The following is a 12743-nucleotide window of genomic DNA, read 5'->3' as shown; positions in this document are numbered from 1 at the left end:
AAGCATGCCTGGCTCATGATGCAATTCCACGTATAATTCAGTAAAAAAAGTTGCCTGTAACACATCTTTCTTTCCTGTTCCCAGCTAGAGGAGCTCAGACAATGTGAAGGTCTCTCTTCATAGGGGAGGCAGTTTGGTTTATTTCTGTAACTAGACACTAACTAAAAATCAGAGAGAGCTCATAAGTTTTTGCACTTCCTAGGATTCCTGCGCAATTTTGCAGAAATAGATTCAGTTCCACACTCTTTAAAATGATGACAGCATACGAACATCTTTGAAAAGACGTAACATTTGTCCAACGTTGTAGACATTCGTGTTTCTGTGGGGTAAGTTTGGTGTGAATACAGTGTGCCAGCGGCCCCATGCTAGCTCACCATGCGCTCACGTGGTAGCTTACCATCCCCTTTCAAGAGGAAACATAGTGACGTGCCACCATGCCCATATTCCTGAAGGACCTCGAGTAAAAGCAGCTATAAAATAGCATTACTTCAGGGCGTCACTGCTCCCTTAGTCATAGTATTTACACTTGGTGCTCTGAAAAGAAAGTGACAGTTGAAGTCACTGACTCTGTCCTCGTGGTGGTTGTGCAGTATTAACTTCCTTATACTCAGTATCTGAAAGATTCTTTTAGACACTAATCTTACTTTTCACCATCTGCAGATGAGTGCTTTTTATGTAGTGAACTCGGTTCTAGGTCTGATTTTATTCAGCTCTCTAGAAATGCTGGTCAGCACAAGCACTGACCGTGCCACCAATGTGAACTGCAAGCCCTCAGCAAGTGTCAAGCACAAGGGTGCTGCTCTAAGTTATTTAGGTAGAAAGTTCCATGTAGTCTTCATGCCAGGGAAAAGATTGAGCTGCTGGGAACTTGATCCAGACAGCAGCCTTCAGATACTAACGCAATGAAAACAACTTCTACCGTGACAATTGGCCCAAGAAACGTCGTAAAAGTGTGCATCTCTCCTGAGATGTTTTTGTATCTCTAGACAATTTTGTTTTAGTGGATCTTAGAGCTTCCCCCATGGAATAACATAACTTCTCCAGTCATTGACAAGCCTAGTGCTACTTGCACTTGCATATATATATATATATATAAAAGCAAATTCTAATATGGCATATTTATCAATTTACAAAGCTACACCTTGCTCTCCACTTTCAACCAATATTCATGCACATGTGCAAAGTACTGAGAACTTAAATCAGCTTTTTATTCCAACTCTACTATAAACCAGCATGTAAAGCAGACTAAGCAAACAGAGCATTGCTTGCTCCATGTAAACAGCTTTATATTAAGTTTAGACAGAAATTTTAACTGCAAGTCTCACCCTTCGGTGAGATGTTGTACCTCCCTGAAGAAGTCTCTGGTAATCCCACTTCTGACCCCCTCTGGCCAAATAACATGCTCTCCACTTTCTGAAGAACTACAAGCAGAATCTACAAGAGGGGTTGAGAGGTTATTCTTATCCTCATCTTCATTTATTTTTAAATCTTAATTTTAACAAATAGTTTTATTTACATTTTAGGAGTGCAAAATACATAAATACAGTTGAAGAAACAGGAAAGGCTACACAACGCAGCCCTCTGCAAAAGGAACATAGCAAAGACTACTGCTGCTAATTTTTATTAGGTAGGTTTGTAAACTCAGCTGGTTGACAGCTGGAAAGCTGTTCACAGGCAAAAAGGAGCACCCACATTTTATTTTACAGTGCAGGCAGTTACAGGAGTACTTCACACCTGCCAGTTTGCATCTACCTAGGTATTCAGTGTTTTCTTTTGAATTAGCCCCACACGATAGTCTCCTCATCAGCTTACAAGGCCTATGGCAAAAATAAGCAACATGAGCTATTTTTGTACACAGCGAGCCATAGGTGTTTTTGGAGTGAGAAAGGTAGACTATATTGTATTTCACAGCACTGTAAGCATTCCTCAGTATTATGACAGCTATTTACAGTCACAGTTACAAGTCTCGATTTTGCCTCTACCCATCCCATAAGCATTTATTCTTATTATGAAGATACATGGCAGTGATTATTATGCTTTACATTGGCTATAACCCTAGGACAATTCAGGAACTTAAACCCTGATGCAGGTGGCAGCTTCCTTGGCAATCAGCACTTTGCACCTGCTGCAATATGATACTTGTGCTCTGACTTTTCATGCAGCTTCTTTTCTGAAGCCTCTAATTTTACAATAGATTGTTTGGTTCACCTCCTTAAATTAAAGTAGGACTTTCTTATCCTTTATACAGACTCCAAAAAAGTATGAGCATAAAATTAATGACTGTCCTTTTTTTGCTCTTCCAAAATTAGAGATATCTCTAAGAATGTTGATGCATTTATTTTCCCTATTGAAATATACACTGCAGAGTATCAGTCATAAAGAAACTAATGTCTTTGTACATATATACATAGACACATATATAAAATGAATTTGAAATATGTCCTAAAGCAACCTCTAGTTAACTACTCTTTACAAATACTTTAAAATGCAAGCAAGTTCTGAAAACACACAAACCCCGATGTGATATGCAGGAAATGCAGCAAAGGTCTGACAACGCTTCAGAGTTTGCATTCTTCTTCACTAAATTCAAGATAAAGATGATGTACTTTTAACACCACAAAAAACTGAACAGAATGTCAGACTACATAAAAAATTGAACAGGAGCCGTATGTTTTGTTTAGTAATATTACCCTTTATTATTTTACAATATATTTCAAAAACTTTTACAGATGCCTTGAACTGTTCTACAAGAGCTGCAATACTGTCAAAAAAGCACACCTACAGACTGAATGCACAAACAAACTGTCATACCTACTGGTGTTGAACCATTAATATCCAGAGGGTGTAGTCTTTTAGTAAATAGATGTGCAGTAATGCAAATGCAAACAGATGTTAATGCAGAAAAATAAACTCTGCATTCATGGTTATAGAACAGAGGGCTTCTCAAACACATTTGGTACGGTAACATTCTAGACAGCAATGAGTAGTATTACATATTTAAAGCAATACATGCCCTGAAAAGCCTGTATTTTCAATCTGTGCGTGTAAACCTGAATCAAAAATAAACTATACATATTTAAAAAAAATGGGACATCTAATCTGACAACAAGCTTTGTTTCTTTTTTGTCCTCGACTGACAATTAACTTGAGTGCATGAACTCTGATCTGCATTGTTATTTTACATTATCACTCTTCTGCATTGTATACTGTAATATTAGAACAGCCTGTGAATGTTTTTTTTAATTCCTTCTGCATAGGCAGGGGAATAACCTTGATGTATTAAACTTTTGTCTAGGTCTCCAAGCGCTAAATATAGTTAGTCTTATAGTAAATACATTACAACACAAAAAAGCATTGTATAATGAAGTTTATAATATTAATAAAATTTTCAGCTGTATTTCTCTGGTGCAACAAAGCAGTGCCACTGCAGTTTAAGCACTGTACTGTACCTAGGATCCTCTTAGACATATGGTCCTTGCTAATATCTCAGATATACATTATCCTCTACCTACGGAAGTTTTGCTTTTAGCGTTGTTTCTGGTCACAAAAATTACCCCAATATCTTTAAACCTACAGTGTCTGTAAGTAACAGGGTAAAGCCAATTGTTTGCATACGTTTTTAAGCTTATTTAAGCTGATTGGCTTTCATGGGAGTCTCATGAAAGACATAAGGAGGGAATAGTAACTACATATCAGATTTCTGTTAGGTAAAAAAAATAAGAGTTAAAGTCAAAATTTAGACAGTGGCACTGTGGCAAGAGGCATTCAGTTCTGCTTTATTCTTCAAGTTTATAGAGCTGCAGTTACCATTTGCTAACAGTAAACATCATTTCTTTACTGAATAAGGCCTACATTCCCCAGTCTCTGCAATCGGCCATCACTACCTTAGACTACAGCTTTTTTGCTACAGTCTTCTTCATTAGCTTAAGTAGCAGTCAGTGGTTTTTTTTTTTTTTTTTTACTTATATACATGAGTCAGTCACACCTATCATTACAAATATGTTCTAGTTTATTTACTGTACAACATATGCATACATATTTCTGCTTGTTCAATCCCTTATTTCTTAATACTCCAGTGGTTAAGGGCAGGCTGGAAAAAATTTCAATATGCATAAAAGGGTTATAAATTTCAAGTCTGTAGTGATTCTATTTTAATAGCAAAAAGGGAACATGTCATGCTCAATTTGTGAACATGGTTGGCAAAAATAAAGGCAAAAAAGAGGCAGAATATATTTTTCTCTGGAGTCAATGTCTAGAAAATTAAATGAAGTAGCATTAGTCCAAAGTGATGCAGAAATAAAAAAGGCATTTTGAGCAATGCACAACTACACCTATTAAGAACTTTCACAGAGGCCCTGAGACTTGAGTTAAATGCATTTTCCCTAGCATGTGTTTCATGTGAACTTAAAGCTCTGTACGCATAAATGTTTGGTATGAAACAGTGGACCCATTTTAAAAAAGTGAAGCAATAAAATCTACATGAAAAATAGAGGAAAAGACAACTTGACTGGAGGCCTCTGTTCTTTGACCCCTGCCCTGCCCAGGCTAAATGTCCAATAAAATGTAAAATGCAGCATACATTTGCGTAACCTAAAATTTTTGTGGTAATTTATTGCAAATTGCACTTGGCAGTTCACCACATCAATGGAAAACTGGCCCCCCTGTTGGTTCACACAGTCTTTTAACACCAAATACAAGTCACCAGTAGAAAGATCTGGATAAAAAGTTTGCTGCTGTGCTAAGCCAGCTTGCTGCACCTTCCGGGTGTGACCCGACACGAGAGACAGCTTTATCCTGTTCCTTGGTAGGGCTTTCATCTTCTGGTAAATACTCAGGTAAATCTGTATTCTGCTCTACTTCTACTGGAGTATCTTGGAACGGAACCAGCATCTGATAAATGCAACAGATTAAGATGTCAGATGTTGTAACTGCAAAGAATAAGTGAAAATTACACGCACATGTATGTTCAGAATGATAGGTATGCATGTTCCAAGTTTTCTCACCTCTGCATGCATAAACTTAGTATCTAGAAGGGCCCTATTATATATCCAGAATCTATTACATTTAGAAGATACACAAGAAAAGCTTGGAAAAACATGGAAAAAGAAAAAATTATTAATATAAATGAAAAAACAGCTTTTTCACCATAGATATGAAATAGAAGCACTTCAGCAACCCCTGCCAAAAAAAARGGGGGGGTGGGGGGAAATCCTCTCCAGATCAGGAGAATCTAACATCAAGGAAAGAAACAATTATACTATTTTTACCCTTCTTTTAAATAGTTCAACGCTAAGTTTTGTAAAATTGCTCTACGGATATATATCCCTACATAGGATATTCTTTGCCTTCCTTATATGCAGATATTTAGTACTCCTAATTAGCATCAGATGTTACAGACACAGTGGTGCTGATACTAAAGATCCCATCATCCTAAACCAATCATTACTTATAAAGATGCATATCATACCTCCTCTCCACTTTCACTTTTCACAACTTGCTGTGCCTTCATAACTTTAGTTGATGCTATTGCCGTTGCCAAAGCCTACAAGGGGAAGAACACACAGAAAAAACATAAAAGCTTAGTGTGACAGAACTACAACAGATGTGAGATCTGGAGAGTTATTTAGCACCTACCTCTGCTTTTAAGTCTGAGCGAATTCGGACCACACATCTTTGAACAGCCATTTGAAAAGTAAAACTAATGACTCCTTTAATTTTCAACAAGGCTTCTTCACAAAGATTCCTTCGAGACTAAAAAAAAAAAAAAAAAAGAAAGCAAGCACACACAACTCAAGTACTGACATAAGGCACCGTGTGAAAACGGTAACAATTAATGGTAAGGAATTCCTGCCTGTCTGAATGAACACAGACGGTTACTCAACAGCAATTTTGTAAAAGCGAAACTAGGACAAGTTACATTTATTTTTGTGAACAAATATTAAACTCTGTTGCTACAGAAGAATTTTTTTTAAAAGTGCTTACATTTTAGAAGTCAAACATGGATGGAATCAACTGTAAACAAACAGAAAAGTGCTGAACAGTAAAGAATGTTTTTCTCCGTATGATCAGCTAAACGGTTCCCTGTGGTTAAGTTCTGATTGACTGAAGTGCTCATTGATGAATAGTTAGTGTTTAAGTTGCTATTTATCAGACCCCTTGTATTCCTACTGACTGAATGCATTAAAGCAGCTGCCATATCTTCAGCTACTTCATCTGTGGCTGCTCACGGACATCACTTCACAACATAAGCTTAGCTCTTATTTCTAGGGGAAAATGTTTGGCTGACAAACTACAGAATATTATGTTTAAAGCAAGTAACATCACCTACCATGCAGTAACATTACATTTACCTGTACTAGTTACATATGTTCTATATTACCTTAGACTATTTTTCCTTTTAATATTTGCATGATAAAATGGTTATAACAAAATGGAATAAAATACAGTTGTAGAGACTGCTAGCACAGAAAGGGGGGGGGGGAGGAAGAAGGGCATTGTACCAGAAAATTTGACAAGTCTTAGCATTCAAAAATAATGTTCAAAATAACTAAATATTTCATTTAACTTTTATTGCAAGTTTCTGCAAAGTTTTCAATAATAAGTTATTTCAAAGCATATATTTATGCTAGTTATCAAATAATTTCTGGTCAGTACTTGGGACAAAGACTGCTTCATGCACAAAAGATAATCTCAGTTCCTGGWACAACTAACTGAAGCAGTTTGTTGTTAGCCATTTAACATATGTATTGAAACAATTTATGTATGTTTATGTATTGAAACAATCAACATTTTTGATAGTTAAAAAAAAGTAATATTGTCAGATGGGCTACATTTCTTATACGTATAAGAAATATCTGATATAAAGATGATAGGCTGCCTTGCATAAATGAAAGTCAAAATGAATTCCAGACACGAAAAGCAACACATTTGTAGCTTATTAGCCTAAAGAATTTGTGATTACATGGGTGTATAGCAATTCTGTGACAGATTCTGGCTCTTCACTCCAAGATCCCAGGTCAAGGCACAGGTGCCTCCATTTTCATAAGTAAAGATTATACTAATTTGATATCAGACTTACAATCATCAGTAACTGGTGAATTATGTCTCAAAGACAAAACTTAACCAAGGTGCATACAAAATCCTTAAAATGCTGGAAGCTCAGCACTCTCCAGTYTAGCTGTACAAATATCTTTTGCAAAATATAGCTAATTGTGGCAGTTAAGTACAAACCCTAGGGAACATAGGGAAATATTTTTCTGAATAGTACTTCTGAACCATGGACACAGGGTAGGACAAGTGAAATTTAAAAGGTTATTTTCTTGCACAYACTTTTTACATAAGAGGCTGGTGAACCTGTGATATAGGACTAACTTTACTTCCCGTTTCCAAATAATCTGAGCAATGGCTTTTCTCGCTCTTCAGAATTACCCTCTCATTCTGAGCTGACAGAGCAGCAAGAGAATTATTATAAACAGAAGTCCCTCCTCTCCTTCCTCCAACTCAGCATTTGATCAGCTTTTCAGGAAGGTAAGTATCAGTAAAGGCTGTGGCTTCCAACTGAGCTGGATTACTGAACACTGATTACTGTGTCCTACCAAATCCTCCTGAAATAGAGACTAGAAATTTTAATTAAGGRGAAGCCATAGTCAGACTCCTTAAGTGCTGCCTTGTTTATTTTCTTTTGATTCCTCCTCTCCCTTTTTTAAGCTTATAACCAAATTTGGTAACTACATCTTTTAAAATAAAAACATCCTGCTATGCACTTAACAACCAAGCTTCCCGTTCCTTTCCTGGAATGATCAATATCTATTAGTTAAGCTCTCAAAATTCATAAACACTTTTAGTATTTGCAATCTTCCCAAGAACAGCTTTTAGTTTCAAATCTAGATGAGGAAAGTGTAGGTAAACTGAAAGCATAGTATTTCACATTGCCACATATGCTTATTGTGCCTTCTTTGCTAGTTGGGAATACGCTGTTGCACAATACTAACCCACTTTTATTATTCACGGTCTTCATCATTGCCCTGGACCCAACTTATCCTGACATTTAAAACACCATTATATGGATGCTTAGCTGCTGGGTAATAGYAGGCACCTGGAATATCGCCAGCTTTTCTTTAATCATCTGATGAAATACACAGCTATGTACACTAGCTGTCTCCAGCCAGCACACAGTTAGATTTTTCTTTTCTTCAACAGTGAGCTAAGAAAACACGCTGGTGTGCTCTAGGCAACTACAGAAGTCTGCAGTTCTGCTCCCTGTATCTGAATATCTAAATATCCTACACCTTTTTCCAAATAGCAGTGAATACTTGCCTCAACACAAGAGAAATTCCATGGATCCAGGCAAGTTCCATTTTCCAAGAAACGCAAAAAAAGTGCTTTTAGGRTAAAATGAGACTATTGTCAGTGTCTCTAAACTGGTCAAGTAAAAGTGAATGAAGTTTCTTGCTCTGACAGACCTGTGAACAAGTAAACTAACTACAGTCTAAATGTCATAATGGGAGACAACCAATTAGACTGCATTAAAAAAAAATCAGAGTATAAAAGTTAGTGATGTTGACAAAGTGCTGTCTTTCTACACAGAGCAAATGGTGGAAGGACAGAACTATAAAAAAAATTATTTACTTTGCATAAAGTATGCTATTTCTAAAGGAATTAACTATGCAGGATGACGGGTTTATTGTTGATAGACTGGGTTTGTTGACATGCTTACTTGGCAAAATGTAAAGCAACAAAGCAAAGGATCAGGTTTGATCACTTAAAATGGGTACAAAACTGAAGACACAAAGTCTGGAGGGCACTTGTGGATAACATGCTTAAACAGTCTACATGCTGTTTGGCAGCCATAAAAAGGCAAACATGGCCCTAGGGTGTTATCTACAGGGGTATGGTAGATAAATCTGTAGAAGTTATTCTGACATTACTTAAAGACTCAGTGAGACCTCCTTAACTCAAATGCCATTCTGGTCACTACAGTAGAAAAGATCTCACAGATAATGAAAAGATATAGTAAAAACAAAAAAACCCTGCAAAACAAACAAACAAAAACTCCCCCAAACCCCTCATAGCATTTATAATTTAGAATAATAATTTACAAAGTGTCTGAAATCTCTTACAACTAAAAGGAAACTGTGTTTTTACTTCAACRCACCGATGTAGCTACACAATATCATTAAGTGAAACTGCTGAAGGTACCCTGTTTATTCCACTCTTTCTTGAAAAAAGGAAAGAAAATTGGGACAGGTGGGAGCAGAATGGTTTATAGAATAATATCAGTCATCAAGAAAATTGCCTTAAAATATCTTCTTTAGATATTCTGYGTAAGGTTAACTTATGCAAGATTTTATATTTATATCGTGATTTAAAATATGATTCACAGAARTTGCTGACAACTGACAACACTACACAAGCAGTCTAAACACATTACTTGTGTCTGCAAAATACATTTCAATACAGCATGCCTTATTTACAGAAGCATATAAGATTTCCTTACCGAATCATCAAGGCCATCTATATGTAAAACCACTGTCTTGGCACGTTTATTTGTGCTGCCCAAGAAAAACTGTGCTTTCCGTCGACGATAGTTCATCTCATTCATATTGTCCGTGTCTGACATGTTGGAAGACTGAAGGATGTCATACACTTCAGAAGCTAAAAGTTTAGTCTCTCCTGGTGTAGTAGTCCTTAAAGAAAAAGGGCATTAAGATTTTTAAGGATTTATTTTTACATTAGTACTCCAAACTCCAGTTACATCTCAGTAACTGAAATACTCCATTGTTATAAGAGAAATAGAATTATAGTCAATATATAGCAAAAAAAAGCTGAAACTAGAGTCTTTGGGCTAGGTTTGTACCCATGAGCTTCTGTTCTATCACTTATTTTAATTCTGCAGAACTCAGTCATTTTTATTTTCGTTCCACAGAAGGCATCATACCAATTACAGACCCAAAACCACAGCTAAACCCTTTATCAAAAAAGTTTTGAAGGAGTATTCTCTTTTCCATACTTCAATTATTCACTTGATCTGTTTTAATTCAAATATCATCTTAAGCAAGTCCACAAGCTGCAGTAACTATTTGACAACCGCAAAGCAAATGCAGCATTAGATGCTCAGTACACCATTTTTAATTTAGTCACGTCTAGATTTCTTTTTTAAAAGATCTCCCATAGCTTTTTAGATAAAAATGCCATATTCCACCTCTGTCATTCAGATAATAAAATTCCTCTATAGAACTGTAATCTTTCTTCTTTGAAGTTACCTAGTATCAACATCAAAGCAGGATCGCAGATTTTCTTAAAGAATTCAAATGGATATTTCCAATTAGACCAAAACTTGTGGTTAAAGCTATATGGTAACATTTTTTAAGGTGAATAAAAAATATAGATAGTAGACAAGATATATTTATTTCTTATGCTTTATGCTTAATCAAAACTGATTATAATAAGGTACTAATATAAATCCATTGCCCAAAACAGCACTGTTTTAATTATGCCAATGATTTAAAAGCTCATGTTTTTAAATGCAAAATTACTATAGCAATAATTTTCAATTAATCTTAAAATAACGATACACAGCATTGGTGCTTTACTATTTAGTGTCTGCAAACTAAAAAGTAACTTTGCTATTTTTTTTCCATTTAACTTCCTTAACTACCATACATTGAACACTTTATCCATCCTAACATATGGCCAGAAAAAAACACTGATGCAAGTATCTTAGGAGTTCTCAAGCTGTAGTTCTCCCAGGTAGTCTTTTTTATCCTCCTTATTTTTCCTGCAGCTCTGTTTTGGACAGCATCCTTTTGGAAATGAAAAAGTAACTTCTTATAGAATGCTATCATTTAAAAACTGATGTATTTTAAGATATTATCTAAATATAATAAGCAAACAAAGACCTAACCCAGCAAAGTAGTTAAGCATGTGAAAACCAACAGTGAATTTCACGTATGTTGAGTGCTCCCAAAATCATAGCTGGCACAGTACCATTGATCTTAAGTCATTAATCTTCCAACTATCCAAAAATATGCTCATTTGAAAGCATAAATCTATATATGCTCTTGATAATAGTATTCTAAGTTATTCCTAAAATAAATGCACATATAAAAATATATATATAAATAAATGCACATATATACACACAGTTAAACAAGCTACTCTGAACTCTAATATTTTTCCAAATACCAGATTTTTATACTACCATTGTTAAGTTACGGACAAAACTACTAGTAACCCCTTCTATATAAAAATATGTATAAAATAATAAAAGGGGAAACCACATGATTTTAATCTTGTATTGCTCAAGAGATTCCCTTTATAAGGGAATAATAATAACTGAAACAGCATGAAACTAAGACACTGGACCATAAGGAAAACAACAACTGACATGATACTAAGACTACCAGATTGCAACATAACCCCCAATAAAGGTCTAAGCCAAAATTTTACTTTGCAATAATGCAATACTATCAGCAACTGGGTTTAGAAAACAACCTACAACCACACACACACACACACACAAAAAAAAAAAAAGATCCTCCATGTGCACACACAGTCCCATACAAAGCCTTCTACAAATATACTGTAAAATGAGAGAATACAAGTTTTGCAACAATCTGTTGCTCTTTCATGAAAGAAATTCATATAACAGCTATACAAAAGATCCTAACGACTCTAAGAAAATAGTATCTGGATTATAAACAAGAATAATAAACCCTGTCTATTGTAAAATCAAAGGGATGTTCAACACTGACTGTTCCTTGATATACTGTATTGGTAAAGATAAAAACAATTAAACTACATGTAGAATCATTACATAATAAAAGAGAGGAAGTTCAAAAAAAAAAAAAAAGATAACACTCGGGTTGTGCTTTTGTTGACTGAAATAAAAAAAATGCAACTTTAAGAGACTAGGATTTTGAAGGCACTGACAGAGGCCCTCTAATGAACTATGCTCTAGTAGCACCAGATACSGTTCCTAGCTGTCTGACATGTCCTGCCACCAGCAGAAAAGAACTGCTTGTCTTTCATCCACCCGCATTCAAACATGAGTGTAGTATTTTACTCACCRGTGAAGGCAAGTCTACAGGGTCACTGTGGATTGACTGGTGTTCTACCACTCAGCCAGGAAAATAGTAATCTCTGATTAATAATACCTTAAGAATTGGTAACATCTTATACTACTTCAGCAAGATCCAGAAGATACCTATCAGAAACTCAAATCTTTAATTTTCACTGTCCTTTTGAATTCCTGTCATTCTAGACTGCTGCCTGTGCTTCCATTACATTTCGACAAGGCCTGGCTCTACCAGTAATACGGACGCAGAATCCAAGTGACATATGCTGCATCTGTCAGAAAAGGATGCAAGAAATAGTTCTCATTTTATATGCCAATAACTTTGTAAACATGGCATAAGTGTTGCAGAGGTTTTACTAACATTGCAAGACATTTTAAGAAGTTTTAGCTAAAACTTAAAGGACAGGAAAATTACTGGCCACAAYCCCAAAGGAGAATATTGTGTGGACAGGCATGCCTATGTCTGGAAAGAAAGCGTGAGCAGCATGCAGCATTACGGCAGTACAAAGAGCGTGTTATCCAAGTACACACACAGCATCATCACTGTTAACAGAGGAGCCCTGACAGTTTTTGTAGTATCTAACCTAGATCTTTATCTAATGTAAAGTAACAAAGGTGCGTTTCTTAAGAAAAGCACAAARGCTGATGAAGACATATTAAATGAATG

At 35.7% G+C, this 12743-nt stretch overlaps 1 protein-coding gene across 2 annotated transcripts in view; it reads right to left on the bottom strand.

The window, feature by feature from the left end:
* Positions 1–2671: 2671 nt before the first annotated feature.
* Positions 2672–12743, bottom strand: part of ARMC1 (armadillo repeat containing 1) — a 34023-nt gene continuing 23951 nt past the window's right edge. For both annotated transcript variants that reach the window (XM_085313538.1, XM_085313537.1), the window contains exons 4-7: positions 9497–9686; positions 5635–5751; positions 5468–5542; positions 2672–4890 (exon numbers count right to left, since the gene is read on the bottom strand). In XM_085313538.1, coding sequence (XP_085169664.1) covers positions 4699–4890; positions 5468–5542; positions 5635–5751; positions 9497–9686 — 574 coding nt within the window. In that variant the 3' untranslated portion in view covers positions 2672–4698. The remainder of the gene's footprint in view (positions 4891–5467; positions 5543–5634; positions 5752–9496; positions 9687–12743) is intronic.

This window comes from Rhea americana, unplaced genomic scaffold, assembly GCF_003343005.1.
Source record: "Rhea americana isolate MKP2758 unplaced genomic scaffold, rheAme1 scaffold_39, whole genome shotgun sequence".
NCBI classification, from domain to species: domain Eukaryota; kingdom Metazoa; phylum Chordata; class Aves; order Rheiformes; family Rheidae; genus Rhea; species Rhea americana.
Note: the sequence above shows the minus strand (reverse complement) of the source record. Positions and strands in the feature narration are given on the sequence as shown.